Source organism: Hyla sarda, chromosome 7 (assembly GCF_029499605.1).
Source record: "Hyla sarda isolate aHylSar1 chromosome 7, aHylSar1.hap1, whole genome shotgun sequence".
NCBI lineage: Eukaryota > Metazoa > Chordata > Amphibia > Anura > Hylidae > Hyla > Hyla sarda.
Genome location: NC_079195.1, coordinates 185,606,952 through 185,631,370, shown reverse-complemented (window position 1 = coordinate 185,631,370; position 24,419 = coordinate 185,606,952). Strand labels below are relative to the sequence as shown.

General features: G+C 41.3%; 1 protein-coding gene across 10 annotated transcripts in view; it reads right to left on the bottom strand.

Moving 5' to 3' along the window:
- RASAL2 (RAS protein activator like 2) overlaps positions 1-24,419 on the bottom strand; it is a 394,529-nt gene that overhangs the window by 137,012 nt on the left and 233,098 nt on the right. The window contains exon 1 of one of the 10 annotated variants that reach the window (XM_056531802.1): positions 21,070-21,308. The exons of the other annotated variants lie outside the window; for them this stretch is intronic. Within the exon in view, the coding sequence (XP_056387777.1) occupies positions 21,070-21,082 (13 nt within the window). The 5' untranslated portion in view covers positions 21,083-21,308. Of the gene's footprint in view, positions 1-21,069; positions 21,309-24,419 lie in introns of those variants that run through there. 10 annotated transcript variants of the gene reach the window in all.

Genomic DNA, 24,419 nt, shown 5'->3' with positions numbered 1-24,419 from the left:
TAAGATGGTCATATCCTTACTAAGTAGTATTCTACCCAGTACTATGTACCATTAATACTACTGAATAATGGAATATGAAGATCTGGTAGTCACATGGGGCTACTTACCTTGAGGATGGGTCCATAAATGTCCAGAACTGCATTTAGGCCTCATTTAGGTTACATTGCCTCAATTGGCAAGAGGCGTAAGTATGGCATATCCCAGCATCATTACGTACGGATGGAATATTCAGACTTGCACAATCTAAAGGTTTAAAGGTAAATTTACTGGAATTCCCCTTGAAATATTTGTCATATCAGAAGAATTTTATAGGGCATCATGCTCTCCTATGATAAAGGAGCATTGGCTTCTGCGGCCAGTATGTGGAGTGACTAAGAAATATGCAACTTCTGTACCTTGTGGAACTAGGTGTATGCTAAAAATTGTTGGCATAATCAGCTCAAAAAGTAGTTAAAGGGGTACTCCGATGAAAAAAAAAATATTTTTTAAATCAACTAGTGCCAGAAAGTTAAACGGATTTGTAAATCGCTTGCATTTACAAATCTTAATCCTTCCAGTACTTATCAGCTGCTGTATGCTCCACAGCTGCTGACACCTCTGTCCGTGTCAGGAACAGTCCAGATCAGGAGCAAATCCCCATAGCAAACCTCTCCTGCTTTGGACAGTTCCTGACATGGACAGAGGTGTCAGCAGAGAGCATTGTGGTCAGACAAAAAAAAAAAAAATTCAAATAGAAAATAACTTCCTCTGTGGTATACAGCAGCCGATAAGTACTGGAAGGATTAAGATTTTTTTAAATAGAAGTCATTTACAAATCTGTTTAACTTCCTGGTACCAGTTGACTTTAAAAAAAAATTGTTTTCCACCGGAGTACCCCTTTAATACCAAGTGTGCCACTCCACGTAACAGCCATGATATTGCTTATTTCAATGATGGACAAAACACTGTGAGCCATTGTACCCCGAGACGTAGCTCTCCAGCGGTTGCAAAACTACAAATCTCAGCATGCCCTGACAGCCTGCGGCTGTCAGGGCATGCTGGGATTTGTAGTTTTGCAACCGCTTGGTAGCCACTAGCTGGGGATCACTGCTGTAGCAGCCCTTAGAACTCAGCTACACTACTTCAGTAGTCAATTTGCCTTGTTTGGTGGCTCAGCGATAAGAAATATATCAATCATAAATAATAGAATACAAAGATATGTCACATGGTGGCCAGCAAATGCCTAAGTGCACCAGTTACCTGGTTCCTTGGATCTTTCCAGAAGAATGGCACCCGGGGATTGACTTATCTGATAGATTACAATAACACAGATCCTCTTCCCAATCCCATAGTAGAAACCTGCTCTTCGTTACTAGGTGTGTCTTTGCTAGAGATGCGGCATTAAAGAGTTCAGTGACCCTGCCCGAAACTCATCGCCCACATCTGTAATAACTCCGCTCAGCGCTAAATTTATCCAACGTGACTAAATGAGGACCGTAAGACAAAGCAGCCACATGATAATTATAATTACCATATATATCATATTACATAATAATTAATTATGGACTTTTTGTGTTTTGCTATGATTTTTTTTATGACTTTGTCTTCATTAAATGGGTTGTCCATAATTGGAAAAAAAAAAAGGGCCTGGACTTTATACCCAAAAACAGTCACCTCATCCTAATGCAAAAGAATGGGGCCTAGCTACAAATACAAGCCTACAATACAGAATGGGACCGTTTCCCGGGGAGAAAAGTTATGCCTATATAATGGATGCATATATAATTTCCAGTAAAACATCATTGATTTATGATCCACAAAAAATGCAAGACCAGTATCAATAAACCATAGTCTATAAAAGAGTATCTCTTATATGAAACCTCTTTATGGGAATAATAAGCACCTTTAAAAGCTGAAGGTAGAAGAAAGAACACAGTTAATGTATAAAAGTGAAAAGAAAATGTAAAAAAATTTAAATAAATAAATAAATATAAATATATATATATATATATATATATATATATATATATATATATATGGCATATATAAGATCTTATAAGAAGCGCAAGAAAGCTGAAAAACTGCACCATGCAAACACAGCTTAAAGGGGTACTCCGGTGAAAACCTTTTTTCTTTTAAATCAACTGGTTAAAGTCTGGTCAAAGTTAAACATATTTGTAAATTACTTCTATTAAAAAAATCTTAATCCTTCCAGTACTTATTAGCTGCTGAATGCTACAGAGGAAATTCCTTTCTTTTTGGAACACTGATGACATCACGAGCACAGTGCTCTCTGCTGACATCTCTGTCCATTTTAGCAACCATGCATAGCAGATGTATGTTAAGGGCAGCATGGTGGCTCAGTGGTTAGCACTGCTGCCTTGCAGTGCTGGGGACTTGGGTTCAAATCCCACTAAGGACAACAATAAATAAAGCGTTATTATTATTATAATAACGTCAGCAGAGAGAACTGTGGTCATGATGTCATCAGAGAGCATTCCAAAAAGAAAAGAATTTCCTCTGTAGTATTCAGAAGCTAATAAGTACAGGAAGGATTAAGATTTTTTAATAGAAGTAATTTACAAATATGTTTAACTTTCTGCCACCAGTTGATTTAAAAGAAAAAAGGTTTTCACCGGAGTACCCCTTTAACAGCAGCAAAGCAGGTTTATGCCCTGTTCATTCAGATGCATCACGGCTCAAATGTATATTTAAGGCCAAGAAGGGAATTGGTTCTTGTTTGAGAGGCCAGCTTTAGGCCATGAACACACGGCGGAATTTCCGTGCGGAATCCGGCAGAAAAATTGGGATTGGAAAATGAGTTGCTGCAAAGTCTTATTGTTTTCGCTGCACCATGCACAAAGCAGAATGTCCGCGGTGGAAACATCTGCTGCGGAAAATTCTGATTCCAGCCTCTGCAGAAAGAGTTGACAAGTCAATTATTTTTGTGGAATCTGCTTGGATGCATTGCCATCTATGGATGGTGCATTTCCGAGCGTTCCTAGCTCCAGCGTGATTTGCTAGTGCCCGTTGTCTGCGGTTCAGCTCTGTGAACATAGCCATAGGGTCTAGTCACATGGCAGAATTGCCACATGCGGATTCCACCTCAAATTAAAGCCCAATAGACTTCTATGGGATTCCACCTCAAATTAAAGCCCAATAGACTTCTATGGGATTCCACACTCCCATTCAAACTTCTGAATTTCTGCATGGATTCCACACAATATCCGCACAAGCAAGAAACCATCCAAATGAATGCGGAAGCAGAATTGGTGCAGATGTGCGGAAATTCTGCCGTGTGGTTACAGCCTTATAGTCTATTCACACTTACAGGATCCTGCGCAGATTTGATGCACAGGATTTACTGCTGCAGACTTCAATGTAAACTAAATGACTGAATACAGCTTCAAATCATGCGCATCAAATCTGTGCAGGATACTGTACGTGTGAATAGACCTTTAGGGTACATTCACATGAGCGGATCCCCAGCACATTTTACGCTGCAGATCCACCGCTGAAAGACCGCTGTATGGTGCCTGTACATGTGCCTGCTCAGAGCGGCAATACTCAGCTACGAGCAGACACACTGAAGCTATATGCGAGTTGCCTCTCATGCGCGGTGTACTCGCACACCTCCCTGCCGCTCCCCCTGCTCAATGAGCTAGGCCGAGAGCTGCCGCGATGTGCGAGTATACTGCGCATGTGCATGGCGACTCTCACATCGTAGTGTCTCTGTTTATAGCGGCGTATTGCCGCCCCGAGCAGGCACATGTAAAGGCACCATACAGCGGTCCTTCAGCGGTGGATCCGCATCGTAATACACGCTGGGGATCCGCTCGTGTAAACGCACCCTTAGGCCGGGTTCACACTGCAAAATTTCTGCACTGAATTCTGCATCAAAATTCTGCACGACTTTATAGTCCATTTACCTCAATGCAATTCCTGCAGCAGAAATTCTGCTGTGTGAATAGAACAGCAGAATCCCATTGAAGTGTATTGGCTATAAATTCATGCAGAATTCAGTGCAGAAATTCTGCCATGTGAACACGGCCCCAGGGTCTATAAACACGGCAGAATTTCTGCATGTGGATTACGCCTCAAATTAAAGCCCAATAGACTTCAATGGATTCCGCACTCCCATTCACACATTTGAATTTCAGCATGCGGATTCCGCACCAGCCAGAAACCCCCCAAGTGAATGCGGAAGCAGAATTGGCGCAGATGTGTGGAATTTCTGCTGTGTGAATAGGCCCTTAGTCTGCTGAGCAGCTTTAGGCCCAAGTCTGGCATGCATTGTGAATAGAGATGAGCGAACTTACAGTAAATTCGATTCGTCACGAACTTCTCGGCTCGGCGGTTGATGACTTTTCCTGCATAAATTAGTTCAGCTTTCAGGTGCTCCGGTGGGCTGGAAAAGATGGATACAGTCCTACGAAAGAGTCTCCTTGGACTGTATCCACCTTTTCCAGCCCACAGGAGCACCGGAAAGCTTAACTAATTAATGCAGGATAAGGCATCAACTGCCGAGCCGAGAAGTTCGTGACGAATCGAATTTACTGTAAGTTCGCTCATCTCTAATTGTGAATATACAAAGGTTATCCAGGATTAGAAAAACATGTCTGCTTTCTTACAAAAACACCACCACACCTGTCTATAAGGTTGTGGGTATTATCGCAAACCCAGTCCCATTTATCGCAGTACCAGAAACCACCCACAAACAAGTGTGGCGCTGTTTCAGAAAGAAAGCAGCCTTGTTCCTCGAATCCTAGGCAACCTCTCAGTTACTTTTAGTTTAAATGCAACCCAACAAATTTGGGGGAAATCAAGGCATATAGGTCCGTTTTTTTGTGTACAGTAACTTTTTTGCTTTACGTAGGTTTTATGGAGAAAAAAAAAAAAGGATTTACTATTGAAATTGGCATAAACCATACCTGGTGTAGATTTCTATGGACATATTTAATAGAAGGTTGATGCCTTTACATAAACTGGTTGTATCTTACGCCAACATTCTTTAAAAGAAACACTGGTGTTCAGTGAATTCCTTCCTTTGTGTCTCGCAGACCTGAATAAACCAGTAAGTGCTGACAGTCTAGAGGTTTCTTCTATCCGCTTGCACTATATTTTTCTCTCTTAGCTGCTGGCGTTAAGCCCAGGACATAAAAAGATAGAAAAGTTACCCTCCAACTGGTTTCTCAGGGCTAAATATTACTCAGGGCTAAATATTAATCTAGCGGTGCATGGAGAACCATTGGGATATGGCAACGGTGGCTCTCCGAATGTTGCAAAACTACAACTCCCAGCATGCCCGGACAGCCGTTGGCTGTCCGGGCATGCTGGGAGTTTTAGTTTTGCAACAGGACATAAAATTACCTTCCAACTGGTTTCTCAGGGCTAAATACAGGAAAAAACGTTTCTTACATACACCTAATTTATTTAATCTAGCGGTGCATGGAGAACCATTGGGATATGGCAACGGTCTTTTAACTGCGGCCCTCCAAAATGTTGCACAACTACAACTTCCAGCATACCCCGACAGCCAAAGGCATGCTGGGAGTTGTAGTTTTGCAACATCTGAAGGGCCACAGTTTAGAGACCACTGGAATATGCGATACAGAATTGTCTCAATATAATCCTCTCTCCAGCCACATTTTTATACAATATACCAAACAGCACTTAAAGGGGTTCTCCGGTGGAAAACTTTTATAAAAAAAAATCAACTGGTGCCAGAAAGTTAAACAGATTTGTAAATTACTCCTATTAAAAAATCGTAATCCTTCCAGTACTTATTAGCTGCTGAAGACTACAGAGGAAAATTATTTTCTTTTTGGAACACAGAGCTCTCTGCTGACATCACGAGCACAGAGCTCTCTGCTGACATCTCTATCCATTTTAAGAACTGTCCAGAGTAGGGAAAAATCACCATAGCAAACATATGCTGCTCTGGACAGTTCCTAAAATGCACAGAGATGTCAGCAAAGAGCACTGTGGTCATGATGTCAGCAGAGAGCTCTGTGTTCCAAAAAGAAAATACATTTCCTCTGTAGTATTCAGCAGCTAATAAGTACTGGAAGGATTAAGATTTTTTTTAATAGAAGTAATTTAAAAATCTGTTTAACTTTCTGGCACCAGTTGATTTAAAAAAAAAAAAAAAAAAAAAAAAAAAAAAAAGTTCACCGGAGTGCCCCTTTAAACATTTTCACAGGTGTATGATGGATCTCCAGTTCTAACGAAATGGTGTATTATTTGAGAATAAAGCTGTGTTCACACAGATTGGGGGTGGTGGAAGAAATTTCTGCAACTGAAAACACTTTCATCCATATAAATGTGGCTTCTAACTCCATGCAGAAGAACATCCCACAATTATTTTCCCTATGCTATAGGAATCGGAACTACAGTTTGGGCCCATAGGGCCATTTAACACAGACCTACAATATTGTCATTAACATTAACCTTTCTAATATACTTCATACGAGAATTAGATTTCCTTTTAATAGAAATCATGGCTTATTAAAAACAAAAGACCACTAGAGGTCCCCATACCATCCAGACGGGACTAACACTCCTCTGTGCTCTCTCCTATCCTATCAGACTGCAGCATGAAAACAGAGAGGATGGGGGTTACAGAGCGGCCTGCAGTGATTGGATGAGGAGACCCAGCACAGCAGACTCAGGGAGGAAAATGAGTCATGCACAATGAGAACACGCCCCCTTAAAAGCACAGAGTGACAACGTGAGCAACAGCTAGAAGGTATTTGGAAGAGAAATATAGGTGCTAGACACATAAAATGTATGTACCTGATCAGGATTAGGTAACGTATAACATATCAAATTTTATTTGAGGGATATGGAGGCATAGTAGTAGAGGTATTCAAAAACCACAAAAAAAAAATCTATATTTACCAAAGACAAAAAAGTAATGTGGTAAAATGCAGAAGACTTTTTTACAGTATAAAAATATATAAGAGGTCCAGGAGAAAGTCAATGTAGAGGAAATTTGCTGCCAAATCAAAGGAATCAGCCCAGGTTCAAGAGACTTTCTTCATAGATTTTTCTAATGCGATAATGCACCGTTCAGAGGAGGCTTGCATTGATTTTACGTGTGACCAAATTCCTCTGAATAGCCATTTTACAGGGCATGAGGTCGGTACAAAGACCTATTTATATTGAGCTTCCAAAATAGGAACAAATGATTTAATATGCACTTTAAGAACATTCCCAACGATTCTAAAAGGCTGTAGAAAAAAAGACAAAATCAATGCACGTTCATAAGACGACTAAAGATGAACAACTGTCATAGAACCACAAGTCCTTGTCCTGAGTGCAACGTGTGTGTATTTATGTTTGTGTGTATACACCTGTATGTGTGTGTGTGTGTATATATATATATATATATATATATATGTTGTGATGAGTCTATGTTTGTATGATAGTATGTAATAGGTATTTATATGCGTGTGTGTATTTATGTTTGTGTATATACACGTGTGTGTGTGTGTGTATATATATATATATATATATATATATATATATATATATATATATACCGTATATGCTGTGATGAGTCTATGTTTGTATGATAGTATGTAATGGGTATTTATATGCGTGTGTGTATTTATTTTTGGGTATATACATGTGTGTGTGTACGTGTGTGTATATATATATATATATATATATATATATATATATAGATAGATAGATATATATATATATATATACACATATACAGTAGTCCCTCAAGTTACAATATTAATCGGTTCTGTGACGACCATTGTATGTTGAAACCATTGTATGTTGAGACCATAACTCTATGGAAACCTGGTAATTGGTTCTGAAGCCACCAAAATGTCATCCAAAAATAGGAAAAAGTGAGGATTAAAGAAAAATAAGTAGATAACTAATATAGATAAAGCAAATCCTTACATATAAAAGTAATAAAGATCTGCTGGGAGCTGTAAATCACTGTCTATTTCAGTTTTTCCCAACCAGGGTGCCTCCAGCTGTTGCAAAACTACAACTCCCAGCATGCTGGGAGTTGTAGTTTTGCAACAGCTGGAGGCACCCTCTTTGGGAAACACTGGTCTATGTAGAGGACAGAAGCTTCTTCAGGGTCCTGTACAGAACACGCAATGTCCTAAAAAAAGGAAAATTGAGCCGCCCTTACCTGATGCCCAAAGGAACATGTAATACCTCCCTGTACTGTAGGGGGCGCTACCAGACACCAGTCAGTGCATACGCTTCAGTAATACAGGGGTTTTACCAGTGAAATATCCATTCTGATTGGTCGGTTCTCCCAGCCATTGACATGTTTCGCAGATTCCATTAGCATTGTATGTTGAGCCCGGTTTCAAGTTACAATGGTCCAGAAAAGACCATTGTATGTTGAAACTATTGTATGTTGAGGCCATTGTAAGTTGAGGGATCACTGTATATATATATATATATATATATATATATATATATATATATATATATATGCTGTGATAAGTCTATGTTTGTATGATAGTATGTAATAGGTATTTATATGCGTGTGTGTATTTATGTTTGTGTATATACACGTGTGTGTGTGTATATATATATATATATATATATATATATATATATATGCTGTGATGAGTCTATGTTTGTATGATAGAATCTTATAGGTATTTATATGCGTGTGTGCATTTATGTTTGTGTATATACACGTGTGTGTGTATATATATATATATATATGCTGTGATGAGTCTATGTTTGTATGATAGTATGTAATAGGTATTTATATGTGTGTGTAAATATTTTGGTTGGTTGACACATCACAGTATTATATAGTATACTGAGCTATTCGCTTTTGTATAGTTTATGGCTGTAGTTTGATATACAGTATATGGTGGCATTATTTTAACATTATTGATATGTGGTTGCATTAATACATAAGACTGGGTTCATATCAGCATTTTGGAGCTCCGTTTGCTGATTCGGCTGAAATGATTGGGCTTTAGTGGAAAAAGAAACCCTGCATGTCAATTTTTTTCCCCGCCGCTAAAATCATGTAAAATAATGGCCACCTAACGGAACCCAGATGGATCCCATTCAAAGTGAATAGGACCTGTCAGGTACTGCTGATGCCGGCTGTTACAACCTCTGTCCCAGCCCTGTTATCAGCTGTCATCATGGAGCTCCAAAATGCTGATGTGAACATAGCCATAGATAACTCCCAGAGATGGTGCTCCTCCAGTTATGGGGCCCTTGGAAATGGGGGCCCTGTTGTGGTTGGTCCCATTCTTTTTTGTTTTGGTAATAAACAGTGCAGAACTCCTCACTCCAGGGAACAGCATTGCCAGCACATTAAGGGAGGGATATTGACCAAAGGGTGATGGAAAGCAAGGGGAAATAAAGCCTATTTTAATATCTGCTATAGGGTCCCCTTAAGTACGCCGCTGTGTAAAAGCTGTAATACAGGGCACAAATAGACTTCAATTAAAGCCACATCGTTCACCCTTATATGCCCTTGATTTCGCAGAGTTTCATTCTGTATACATTTTTGCAAAAAAACAAGGAATGTCTATTAAAACGTCATAGGAAGCTGCAGGGACCCGGTATGCCTCTGTTGTCCACTGTGTGCTTTATGCTTATAGCCAACAGTTCTGTAACGTCTATGGTTACCTTCAGGGCACATGATCGCAACGTGTTGTAAGGCGTCCATTTTGTACCAGTGAAAACCCAGACTAAGGGTATGTTCACATGATCCTGACTCGCAGAGGGTAAACCGATGCGAGAAATCCTCTGTGAGTTAAAGGGGTACTCCGCCCCCAGACATCTTATCCCCTATCCAAAGGATAGGGGATAAGATGTCTGATCGCAGGGGTCCCGCCACTGAGGAACTCTTCGATCTCGGCTGCGGCACTCCAGACTTCCGGTGCGGTGCGGGGGCGGAGGCTCGTGACGTCAGGGCCACACCCTCTCAGTGCAAGTCTATAGACTTGAATTGAGGAGGCGTGGCTGTGATGGCAAAAGCAGGGCGTGGCCGTGACATCACAAGCCTCCAGCGCTGCGCCCGACGCTCTAAACGAACGCCAGGTGCAGCAGGGAGATCGTGGGGGTCCCCAGCAGTGGTCCCCCCGTGATCAGACATCTTATCCACTATCCTTTGTATAGGGGATAAGATGTCTAGGGGCGAAGTACCCCTTTAAGCTACCATTCACTTCAATGAGGCTGCCGAAAGTCAGTAATAGCGGCAAATTACCGTTATTCAGCAGCGAGTTGCGATCGTGTGAGTGAACCCTTAGGTTGCGTTCACTCAGCAGAATTTTGGCACGGAATTCTGCATGAATTTATAGCTTAGTCACTTCAATGGGATTCAACCGTCCCATTCACACAGCAGAATGTCTGGTGCTGAATTTCCATTGAAGTTAGTTGGCTAGAATTTTCATGCAGAATTTTCATGCAGAATTCAGTGCAGAAATTCTGCTGTGTGAACCTGGTCTTAGGCTGGGTTTTTACTGGTATAAAGACGCATTATAACACATCCGGATTACAGTCGCATGCCCTGGCCCCCAACAGCAAATCTGATAACCTGAACTCCTAGCCGTCAGTTTGGGTCATCAGACCTGTGGTTTAGCCAGGACTTTCATCCATATTACGTTAGTGTGAACCCGGCCCAAGATTTAACCGAAAGTAAAGAACTGGATGTGAACAAAAGATGCTTTACTTTTTTCACATGAAAGGAAGCTTGCTAATCTCTTGACATCTACCCAGACAGGTAACCCTGCTGCTGAGAAAAAGGATACGATGACTGACAGCAATGTTATCCAAATGCTGGATTATGTCCTGGCATGCAACTGAAAACACCGCAGGGGGAAGCATCAGTAACTGGTTTTCAATTGCAGTGTCACATTGAAAGCCCCAGATAGGTAGCATGACATGTGTATAGAAAAAGGTTAAATAAACAACAACTTACTCACCACAAATGGCAAAAAAATAAATAAATAAAGCTGGGTTTTGAAAAAGATGTCACCTGACCAAACAAACAGTGCGTCTCCAGCTGTTGAAAAATACAACTCTCAGTATGATGGGAATTGTAGTTTTGCAAGAGCTGGAGATGCACTTTTTGGAAAATACTGACGTAAGCACATGCATAGTGTATGAGGTAATGAAAGTAAAAACAGAGACACTAGGAAAAATGGAACTTTACTACAGAGGCTCAAGGTCTTCATTTTATACTGTATGTGCAGGGGCAGGACCCGGATGGGAGACCCGACAGGCCACACTAACAACCTAAAGTTCTGTAGAAGTTCTAGGTCAGTGGGTTGCTTGGCTTCTAGAATCGGTCCAGCTCTGTACAGTGGTCCCTCAAGTTACAATATTAATTGGTTCCAGGACGACCATTGTATGTTGAGACTAGAGATGAGCGAACTTACAGTAAATTCGATTCGTCACAAACTTCTCGGCTTGGCAGTTGATGCCTTATCCTGCATGAATTAGTTCAGCTTTCAGGTGCTCCGGTGGGCTGGAAAAGGTGGATACAGTCCTAGGAAAGAGTCTCCTAGGACTGTATCCACCTTTTCAAGCCCACGGGAGCACCTGAAAGCTGAACTAATTCATGCAGGATAAGTCATCAACTGCCGAGCCGAGAAGTTCGTGACGAATCAAATTTACTGTAAGTTCGCTCATCTCTAGTTGAGACCATAACTCGATGGAAACCTGGTAATTGGTTCTGAAGCCCCAAAATGTCATCCAAAAATAGGAAAAAATGAGGATTAAAGAAAAATAAGTAGATAACTAATCCAGATAAAACAAAATCCTTACATATAAAAGTAAGAAAGATCTGCTGGGAGCTGTAAATCACTGTATGTCAGTGTTTCCCAACCAGGGTGCCTCCAGCTGTTGCAAAACTACAACTTCCAGCATGCCCGGACAGCCGTTGGCTGTCCGGGCATGCTGGAGTTGTAGTTTTGCAACAGCTGGAGGCACCCTGGTTGGGAAACAATGGTTTATGTAGAAGGCAGGAGCTTCTTCAGGGTCCTATACAGTACACACAGTGTCCCAAATGGAGCCGCCCTTACTTGGTGTCCAAAAGAGCAGCTAACCCTGGCACAGGTAAGGAGTAGTACAGAACTTGTAGTTCCTCCCTGTACTGTGGGGGGCGCTACCAGACAGCCAGTCAGTGCAGGCACTTCAGTAATACAGGTGATTTACCAGTAAAATGTCCATTCTGATTGGTCGGTTCCTCCAGTTGTGACACGTTTCACAGATCTGGACTGTCTGTAGCATTGTATGATGAGTCTGGTTTCAAGTTACAATGGTCCAAAAAAAAAAAAAAACATTGTATGTTGAAACTATTGTATGTTGAGGCCATTGTAAGTTGAAGGATCACTGTATATAACATTTTTTACTGTACTTTAATAAGACAAGTTACTGAATACTTATTGCAAACGTGTTGGGGCAATTTCAGGCAGATTTTTGCCCTCAGGCCACTTTTACATGACAGTATTTTGATCAAGCTAAAATAGGAGTGGAACATCACAGAGAAAAACTATTGCCGCTCCTGGTTTTAGGCTGGGTTCACACCACGTTTTGCCATACAGTTCCCGTATCAGGTTTTTGATTAAAAAAAACGGATTCCTCCAAACCTGACTAAACTGTATCAAACTATGTGTACAAATTTTAATCCGTATACAGTTTGAGAAATGATGTCCGGTTGCAGCCGTTTATTAAGAAAAAAAAAGTATACGTTTTTAACTTTTCACTCCGTTATGAATAAAGTTTCACTTGTTTGATTGAAATTCCAAGAAAAAACTGCGCAAAGTCAAAAACAGGATGGTGAAAACCGGATGGAACTGTACGCACATATGGTTCTGTATGCTTCCCATTGACTCCCATGTTAAAAAAAAACGTTTTTCAAAAAGTTTTTTCACCCGGACCAAAAACCATGGTAGGCTACAGTTTTTGGTACGGGAAAAAAAACGGACAAAATTGTACAGGATGCAAAATGGACACAACCAGATGCATCTGATGGTGAGAGTCAATGCATACGGTTTTCAATAGGGATCCGTACGGTTTTCAAATTGAAAACGTATACGGGAACTGTATTGCGAAAACGTGGTGTGAACCCTTACTGATGAAAAATACTGATCAAAATTTTGCCATGTGAATTAGGTCTTAGGCCAGTACTTTGAACCAGAAGACGTGGAAACCAAGGGTAGGGTCACACTTGCCGTATTTTGCTGCGTATTTTCTGCAGCTGAGTTGGCTATCCATTGACTTCAATGGGTAGGAAAATACACAGCAGCAGAAGACGGCACATGTTACCCTACCTTAAAGAGAAAAGACCTGCACCTAAAAAGTTTCTCCGGGGAAAAACAAATGTTTACAAATCAACTGGTGCCAGAAAGTTTAACAGATTTGTAAATTATTTCTATTTAAAAATCTTAATCATTCCAATACTTATCAGCTGCTGTATGCTCCAGATAAAGTGTCTTTCTTTCCAGTCTGACCAGTGCTCTCTGCTGACACCTCTGTCCATGTCGAGAACTGTCCATAGTAGGAAAGATTTGCTTTTACTCTGGACAGGTCCTGACAGGACAGAGGTGTCTGCAGAGAGCACTGTGGTCAGACTGGAAAGAACTACACAACTTTCTCTGTAGTATACAGCAGCTGATTAGTGGAAGGATTAAGATTTTTGTATAGAAGTAATTTACAAATCTGTTTAACATTCTGGCACCAGATGATATGAAAACATTTCATTTCCACTGGAGTACCCCTTTAATATTTGGACCCGCTTTAGGTTTTGGCTTACAAAACACTGACCAAGATTCACCCCAATATTTATTTTTAACAGCATACAAAATGACTGTCCTCTTCATTTTTCCCAGGTTGCAATGCAGCCGAGACCTGACACCACTAGTCAGCTGAGGACAGGGAGCCTGTCTGCTTCAATGGGTGGAGCGATCGCTTGGTGTGAGAGAGATCAATCTGCAACTAATGCAACAGCTGTAGGCACCCTGATGGAAAACCACAGGTCTTTTGAATGGATGCAGCTTATTTATATGTTTCAATGGGTGGGGTGGCTGATGTGTGGGAGGGAGGAAAATGGAATTATGGGATTTGTAGGCAAAAAAGAAAAACTCAAACAGGAAATACCAGTTCACAAAAAGCTAGCCACAGTGTTATGGTAATCACATGACATAGCCATTTAGCCCCAAGACAAGCCCAGATCCTTCCTAAACATGTCCATTACTGTCTGCCCGGTACGTACAAAAATCACCTTATGGTGGAGAACCCCTTTCAGCTGCAGTAAGAAGTCCTTTGAAAACGTCCGCTACAGTGTCAAGTTCCATAGGAAATTCTGCTGGTCTGCATAAATAGACACAGATATACATATATAAACACCTTTATTTGCCAGGTGTCTGTGGAAAGACACCGGCAACTGCTTTAGAGTCAGCATTTCCATTAACCACCAACCTTAATACTTTTTTCATGTGACAAATCCAATTTATACGTGACACCTAACTGCGCCCGAGGCCCTGGTTGGGAATGACAAATATGCACAGAAGTTATGTTTTATCCCCCCATATTACACGCAGTATGCTGGTCTGATGTACTGCATGTTCCAGATAATAAGCATCTTTTACATTACACGCTTCAGCCTATTCCCGTGGCTGCAGACAAGAGGCCTGATGAGAGCCGAGATCCAGGAACCCGACTAATTGACCGCGTTCCGCAGAGTAATCCTAAAGCAGGTTCTTATGCAAGGTCCACAGATCAGCGATGATGAGAAGGCTGCGGCGAGCACATTACGCAGCGAGAAGAAAAAGCTCTTTGAGTAGCAGCCATAAGTGTCTTAGAAGCTTAGGGCGATCACCCGATTTCAAACACCTCAATTACACAGATTACACCGCAATCCCCCTTAATGTCTGACTTCGAAATTTTTTTTTTTATTATTGCACATACCGGGATAATCCTCTCATTACCTGCTCACCTAGCCCCGTCCCAGGTTCCATGAGACACTTTCTTAGACGAGTACAGAAAGGACGGGCAAACATGAGCTTCACTGACTGGCACTATAACAATGCTGCCATTAGAGGAGGTCGTCTACCCTCTGAGGGTCAGCAGTCACATGGGGGCGGCTAGTAAGTGGCTACTCTCATCATGATTTGATTGGCCAAGTGTAGACGTTTGAGCACCAGATAGACATCCTGAAACCAATCCCTATGACATACACATAAGGGGACGGTTATCAATGTTGGTGTAAGGTAGAACAGATTTTACCCCTGTTGGCTTGGTACATTGTTTACACAGCTCTCAAAATTTACTAAAAAACGTACACAGGACTTGATAAATTTTGCTCAACTATAGAAACCAGCGGGCTGCAGAGATTGGAGTAAGCTTTGTGCTATATCAGAGACACTTTTGTACATGTCCTATTAGACGGTGTAGATTTACGGTGTACAAGACTTTGCGCAAATAAAAAACACTTCTAAACTTAATTTGCACAAATAATAAATACAGCTCCACTGCATAAAGTGGGGTATGGTGCACCAAACAGTAGAAAACATTGAAAGATGTTCAACCGAAAATTGCGCAAAAAAATTGTGCACAAAATGCAATTGCGCAAAATTTGCAGGACATTTAGAACATTGAAGTGGTGTAAAGCCAATGATAAATGTCCCCCACAGACTAGAATTACTGACTCTTATTTAATTTATTTAATGTATTATTTAATTTAGTTATTTAATTTAAATAACTGTGCAGACGTGAACACTTCTCACCCCCTGAGATCTCCCATATGGCACTCATGCTCTCCTCGCATACAGAGGAGGGTTTGACACATGCCCTCCATGCATCTCTATGGGAGAGCCAGAGATACACGAGAACACCAGCTCGTGTATCTCCGGCTGTCCCATAACAGTGTTTTCCAGACAGTGCGCCTACAGCTGTTGCAAAACTACAATTCCCAGCATGCCAAAGGCTGTCCGGGCATGCTGGGAGTTGTAGTTTTGCCACAGCTGGAGGCACACTGTTTAGAAAACACTGTCCTATAGAGATGCATGGAGGGCACGTGCCAACCCCCACTTCTTGTATAGGGAGAGCTGAAGTGCCGTACAGCAGATTGTGGGGGGTCCCAGTGGTCAGACACTTATCCAGGGCTCAAGTCCTGCAGGAACTCATGGAAACTGAGTTCCTGCACTTTTTCCACAGCAGGAACGCAGTTCCCATTAGCAGGAGTCCTGCAGGACCAGCCCTTAAAGGGTTACTCCGCCTCTAGACATGTTATCCCCTATCCAAAGGATAGGGAATAAGATGTCTGATTGCGGGGGTCCCACTGCTGGGGACCCCGCGATCTTGGCTGCGGCACCCCAGACATCCGGTGCACAGAGCGAACTTCGCTCCGTGCCGGATGACTGGTGATGCAGGGCAGAGGCTTGTGACATCACGTCCTGCCCCCTCAATGCAAGTCTATGGGAGGGGGTGTTACAGCCGTCACGCCCCCTCCTATAGACTTGCATTGAGGGGCAGTGACGACATAAGCCTCTGATGCTTCACCCAACGCTCTAAACGAATGCCGAGCAGCAGGGAGAACGTGGGGGTCCCCAACGGCAGGACCCCCGGGATCACACATCTTATCCCCTATCCTTTGGATAGGATATAAGATGTCTAGTACCCCTTTAAGTGGAAATCTAGGGTGAGTTCCCACACTTTTTTTCCCCAGGACTTGACCCCTGCACTTAACCCCTATCCTTTGGAGTGGTCTGTGCACATATTTTTGTTTGTGGGATAGAATAGCTTATGTCCCATTTATACTCCAAAACGCAGACGTGTACATGAAGCTTCACACATTTGCATATATGCTTAACATGTATTACAGTCGGGATGAGAGACGCCCCTGGCTTAGTTATGATGTTAGCAAGATGAAGCCGATTTTCAAAGGGCATTTCATCCAAGAATCCCCAGTAAGTCCTGAGTCATCCTTACGTAAAGTCATTAGACGTTCCACTCAGCTGACTGAGCATAATGCAGTAATAACGCATTTCAGGGTTTTTTATTTTATTTTTTTTATTTTTTTTACAGAAATAGATGTAGCTGCCAAAAAGAATGATCTGAGAAAAATGTTTTTTTTTAAACTATTTTACCATTTCTGTTTGCTGATGATGTTGTGTTTTGTTTTTATTACAGAAGCTATGGTACTGATATAGCAATAAACTATTCCAGGTATTTAGCAGCAGCTGAGAACTACAGATACACATCCGGAATTATTGTTCTGTGACCTAGAAACACATAATATGATGATGAAGTGAACTAGTATTCCTTCATATATGTCCAGCCCTGAATGAGGAAGTCATGTTACACACTACAAGCCTTTACGACAGTCCATGACCAGTTAGGGTAAATATTATTCACCTATTTCTTCCTTCTATTTAGGTTTACTAGGGTGAGTAACACTGACTAATCTTATCTTGAATTGCTAAAACGAGAGGGCTCTGGGGCCTATGGGTTCTCATTGTAACAGGTGCGCATCACGGGCCTCCCATATAACAGTACATTAACCTGAGGACTTCTTTCATGCTTTGTCAGTTTTCTAAATTGATTTTTATAGATGCTGCAATACCTCATTCTTATTTATTTATAAAAAAAAAAAAAAAAAGCATAGTATTTTTTTTTTTGGTTCTTTTTTTGGTTCCCCCCCATAATTTAACAAAAGTATAACAGGCAGGTCATATAACCAGCTAAAGACAGCACTGGACATTACAGCTGTACAATAGGACCATGTATGTGAACTTTATAGGGGTACTCCGGTGGAAATTTTTTTTTTAAATCAACTGGTGCCAGAAAGTTAAAAAAGATTTGTAAATTACTTCTATTAAAAAATCTTAATCCTTCCAGTACTTATTAGCTGCTGAATACTACAGAGGAAATTCTTTTCTTTTTGGAACACAGAGCTCTCTGCTGACATCGGAGAATGGGTAGGTGAAAGGTGGGGAATTTTGGTAGAGCGCTACGCGTTGTCCTAAAACATTTCAATAAATTTGTCCTGTGCAACCGTGGCATTCCGAGTCCGTCCTTGACAGCAGGAGCGCTCTACCAAAATTCCCCACCTTTCACCTACCCATTCTCCGTCTATTATTCATTACCCTAAGGGACACGGATAGGGGAGATAGAGCTGCACACTGCACCGACCAACCTCCACACACACCTTACACAGTGTTGGACCTACACTGTTGCATCCTACCAGCAGGTCGGTACATCACATTAGGTGAGGTGGTGGGTCCCATCCTTTTAATGCACGACAACATATGGGAGAGCGCCCCTCTTTTTTAGTCTTTCTTCTGTTCCCCACTCTGCTGACATCATGACCACAGTGCTCTCTGCTGACATATCTGTTCATTTTAGGAACTGTCCAGAACAGAATATGTTTGCTATGGGGATTTTCTTCTACTCTGCACATTTCGTAAAATTGAAAGAGATGTCAGCAGAGAGCACTGTGGTCATGATGTCAGCAGAGAGCTCTGTGATCCAAAAAGAAAATAATTTCCTCCATAGTATTCAGCCACTAATAAGTACTAGAAGGATTAAGATTTTTTAATAAAAGTAATTTACAAATCTGTTTAACTTTCTGGCACCAGTTGATTTAAAAAAAAATAAAAAATAAAAAAAAGTTTTCCACTGGAGTACCCCTTTATGGAGCCATTGACAATACCGCTACAGAAGACTGTGGCAAAACATGTCACATATTACTTTAGATTATATATATATATTTATACTGTAACGCTATTAGGGCATGTGTTTTACGGGCTACATTATAAAAAGCTTACAAAAAAAAGTACATATTGTCATATATTGCACAGAAGAGAAGGAACTAAGCTGCTGTGAGACACCTGAGAACAAAATGGTGAATTTGGAGGCAGAGAAGGATCAGGCACAATAAATTTTGGACTTTTATAAATATTTTTTGGGAGCTGGTACCTGCACGTTTTTTTTTCTTTTTTATGGACCATATCAAAAGAAGCCCTGAAAGAGGTCTTATAAACTCATTTTAAGAAGTGTTTCTATAGCAGTGCCTTTGGCTGTCCGGGCATGCTGAGAGTTCTAGTTTTGCAACAGCCGGAGGCACCCTGGTTGGGAAACACTGGTATGGAGGGAAGGGAGGGGGGACAGGCAGAGGAGGGGGGAACTATGTAGAGGGTTAGAGGACATGCTGAGGGGGATTAACTAATTCTGGGATTTGTAGTTTTGCAACAGCTGGAGACACCCTGGTTGGGAAACACTACTTTAAACCATGTGAACACACCAACACAGTGCAGCAGACCATGCTTTTGAGTCACGCAAAATAAACATATACGTTCCGGAAGCGGACTGCATCGTAGACATTAGCTGACCACGTTCATATCATAAAATTCAATGTGCCTACAGCTGTTTACTGAATATGTCAGACAATGTAAAACCTCTGACATAATAATGAAGCGCTGTGAATCCAGACTTACTCCCTCTCCTTTATTATCCAGGGTTGAAAGGGTCTTTACATGTTACTTCCTCTGAGATCTACCAACCAATCAGAAGACCCCAAAGGTCTTGAGACGAGTAAAGCAAGAGATTTAAATGAGGCCGCAGACAAAATGTAATAAAGTTGTCAAATCGCTAGTTGCTATCAAACAGGGAGAAACTTGTCTCAATGAATATATGTATTAAATTGACAGACTCTAAAATGTACCTATTACTTTCTCATAACTGTTATGTTTTACTAGATACAAAATAGAAAACATTTCATTGTCCTCTAAACCAGTGTTTCCCAACTAGGGTGCCTCCAGCTGTTGCAAAACTACAACTTCCAGCATAGTTTTTCAACAGCTGGAGGCACCCTGGTTGGGAAACACTGGTTTAGAGGACAATGAAATGTTTTCTATTTTGTATCTAGTTAGTGTTTCCCTACCAGGGTGCCTCCAGCTGTTGAAAAACTATGCTGGGAGTTGTAGTTTTTAGAGGATGGTGAAATGTTTTCTATTTTGTATCTAGTTAGTGTTTCCCTACCAGGGTGCCTCCAGCTGTTGAAAAACTATGCTGGGAGTTGTAGTTTTTAGAGGATGGTGAAATGTTTTCTATTTTGTATCTAGTTAGTGTTTCCCTACCAGGGTGCCTCCAGCTGTTGAAAAACTATGCTGGGAGTTGTAGTTTTTAGAGGATGGTGAAATGTTTTCTATTTTGTATCTAGTTAGTGTTTCCCTACCAGGGTGCCTCCAGCTGTTGAAAAACTATGCTGGGAGTTGTAGTTTTTAGAGGATGGTGAAATGTTTTCTATTTTGTATCTAGTTAGTGTTTCCCTACCAGGGTGCCTCCAGCTGTTGAAAAACTATGCTGGGAGTTTTAGTTTTGCAACAGCTGGAGGCACCCTGTTTGGGAAACACTGGTTTAGAGGAAGGTGAAATGTTTTCTATTTTGTATCTAGTTAGTGTTTTCCAACCAGGGTGCCTCCAGCTGTTGCAAAACTACAACTCTCAGCATGCACGGACAGCCGAAGGCTGTCCGTGCATGCTGGGAGTTGTAGTTTTGCAACAGCTGGAGGCACCCTGGTTGGAAAATGCTACTTTAAACCAATGTCACTATCTCTCCAATTGTTGAACAACTACAACTCCCAACTGACTGATCATGCTAGGAATTGTAGTTTTGCAACACTTGGAGAGCCCCAGGTTGGGGAACATGGATCAATACGCTTTTTCTTTCGTTTTTTTGCAATATAAGTGAAGAATTTATAGTTCTATAGCCATCATATAACTACTAAACACACACACACAAAAGAAAGGCCTTTAACACTAAGGGTACATTCCCACACGGCGTATTTGCTGCGTATTTGCTGCTGCGTATTTTATTTTCTCTGTTGAAGTCAATGGGTAGGAAAATACGCAGCACCAAATACGCAGCAAAATACGCCGTGTGGGAACGTACCCCAAAAGTAGCACAACCAGTACAACCAAAGCTGATCTTATTAAAACAAGTCACATGAAAACGAAGCCAAACTTCCCCGAATTGTGTAATATTTATTCAGATCAGATCGTGTATATCGGCTACGAGGGTCACATAGTAAAAAGCGAAAATCTGGCCCCTGGCAAACCCGCCTCTTACCTGTGAATTGCATTTCATCCCGGGATCACATTGCAGGACATTGAGCAGAGACTCACAGAAGTTTCCTGCTCCTATTCGTCCTCCTTGTCTGAGAACAGCCTCACATTGAGGAATGCAGAAAAGCCAGAGTCCAATCTAGTCCAACCCAACGAGATCCCCGTCCTGCCACATCCAAACAATGGCTGTCTCAGTGCACGCTGACTGAGGGCGATCCTCCCTGGGAAAACTATGCTCCAAACTCTCAGTGACATCCTAACAATGTGCCTGGGCTCTTCCTCCTATCACCAGGGCGTGGGTTAGCTTTGGGGAGGTGTGGGAGGAGGGGGCAGGGGTGGGAGAAACTCCAGGGAAAGAAAACCTGTGTTTTATTAGGCCAGATACTCCCCAGAGTGTTCTGATTTATTTCTTTATTTTTGCCTTTTTGTTTTCATATTTTGTAAACATCACTATAACTTCTTCAAATCATTTAGGCATAAAAGGTGTTTGTATGTTTAGTATGTATTATTTAAACAAGTGTATTTACGACATTTATGTTTAAATATAAAAAATTTTAGTGTTTTTTGTACATGAATCATTATTGAGTGTATAAATTTATATACCGTATATAAAACACACACACATACATATACATATATAAAACTCAACGTGTGTGTGTGTGTGTGTATGTTCCACAAAAACTTTCAAACGGCTAAAGATGTTAACATGAAACTTGGCACACATGTTACTAATATGTAAGCAACAAACATAGGATAGGTGCTTTAACCCTTACTCACCCCCATTTGCCAGGGGCGGGGTTTTTGTTTAAAGTCCCATACAAGTCAATGGGAAATATATGTTACTGCATAACTTCCATACGGCTGGAGATATTTCAATAACGGCTACACATAGGAGGTCGGGATGGGAGGACGGGAAAAGGAGGACGGGAAAAGGAGGTTGGGAAAAGGAGGACGGGAAAAGGAGGTTGGGAAAAGGAGGACGGGATAAGGAGGACGGGATACGATGATGGGATAGGAGGTCGGGATATGAAGTCAAAAGCTTCCTCCTTTGTTTATTTTCCTCCCCAACAAGGATTAGGAAGGAAAAATCGGGCAACGCCGGGTACTCAGCTAGTGTGTGTATATATATATATATATATATATATATATATATATATATATATATATGGGTCAAGTCCTGGGAAAAAAGTGTGGGAAGATTTCGATGCAAGGGCTGGTCCTGCAGGACTCCTGCTAATGAGAACAGTGGGGGGAGATTTATCAAAACCTGTCCCGAGGAAAAGTAGCCCAGTTGCCTATAGCAACCAATCAGATCACTTCTTTCATTTTTAACAAGGCCTCTGCAAAATGAAAGAAGCGATCTGATTGGTTGCTATGGGCCACTCTCCTTCTGGACAGGTTTTGATAAATCTCCCCCAGTGTTCTTTCTGTGGAAAAAGTGCAGGAATTTAGCAAAAGGGCAATCTGACTGGTTGCTATTAGTGTTGGGCATGAATATTCGCATTTCGAATTTTTTTCGTAAATTCGCGAATATTGCGAATATACTCGCTATATATTCAAAACTACGAATATTCACTTTTTTTTCCGCATATGTGAATATTCGCATATTCCTTTCTTCTCTTGTGGGCCAATTAGAATGATGCAAATACACTTGTCAGAGATTATCAACAACATCCCTAGCAACCAATAGTAAAGTTGCCCACCCCCTCACTGGTGTCTTCCGCGAATATTCACATATGCGAATATAACGAATAAGTGAAATTCGCGAATATAGGACGAATATTCATCTACATATATGCAAAATACCACAAATTCGAATACGGGTAATACCGCTCATCACTACTTGCTATGGGCAACTCAACAACTTTTCTGCTACAGAAGTTTTGATAAATCTCACCCGCAGTTCCCATGCTTTCCTGCAGGACTTGAGCCCTATACACACACACACACACGTATGTATGTATGTGTATATATATATATATATATATATATATATATATATATATATATATTATTATTATATTTTTTTTTTTCTTTCCCAAAAAATAGCTGAGCTGTGTTCACACAGTGCGGTTATTTTGCAGTTTTTATGTGTGTGTGCGTTTTGTTTTTTTCAGGGATTTTTCCATTGTGGTAAAATAGCAACATTTTCACTGCATTGTGGACAAAATCTCTCCCCTCCCAAAAATTGGCCATCAATAAAAAAATTCCTGGAAAACCTCTTTAACAGGATTGGCTAATAACAAGTATCACCGGTCCACAAGATAGATAATGTGTGATCGCTGACCGTCTGACTGCTGGGAGCCCTAGAGAACGCCAATCTACAAGTGCCTCTTGAGAACGGAGCGGTAAGCACCACTCTGTTTACTGTCTGAGGCTATGTTCACAATTGCGGAATTCCGTTTGAATTCTGGTGGAATATGTGCAGAATTTCAGCAGAATTTCAGCGGAATTTCAGTGTTCACAGATCAGAAAATTCAGCTGAATTTCGAGCCCCATTGACTTTAATGGGATTCTGCTGCGGAATTCTCAACATATAAGACTGGTCTTATATTTTTGCGGAAAGCAGAAATTTCGCTGTGTAAATGGGACAGCAGAATCCCGTTGAAGTGATTGTACAGTTTATTTCGACAGAATTTTGCCTGGAAATTTTGACGTGTGATCATAGCCTAAGGGATTCCCAACCAGGGTGCCTTCAGCTGTTGCAAAACTACAACTTCCAGCAGGCCTGGACAGCCGAAGGCTGTCCAGGCCTGCTGGGAGTTGTAGTTTTGCAACAGCTGGAGGTGCCCTGGTTGGAAAACACTGGTCTAAGGCTCTGACAGAAATCAGTCTCAATGGTGGTAAATGGGGTAGTGGTCACGCTGGCACATTTTCCGCAACGGAAGGCTGCTATTCTCTTGATCAGCGAGGGTCCTTATGGCTGGACCCCCAACTAATCCAACAATTATCAATTATACTGTGAATAAGTAATAAATACTGTTAGGCCCCTTTCACACAGGGGAAGAATTCTGCCCAAAAATTCTGTTGCAGCATTGTTTTCAATGGGATTCAGCTGCACCATGCACACGTGGGAATTTCTGCAGCGGAAACATCTGCCGCGAAAATTCCGATTCCGCCATCACACATTGACATTTCATTTCTTTCTGCAGAATCTGCTCTGAAATGCAATGCCGTCTACGGAGTTTGCGAATTTCCGAGCGGTCCCTGCGCCAGCAAGATCTACAATTTCTGCTAAATGCGGATCTGGCCACAACGAAATTGACCAATCTTCTAGTTCCTCTTGGAAATTCCTAGAAAAGTTAATAGCATTAGGAACCAACTGCAACTTTATAGGATTATAAAAGCAATTGC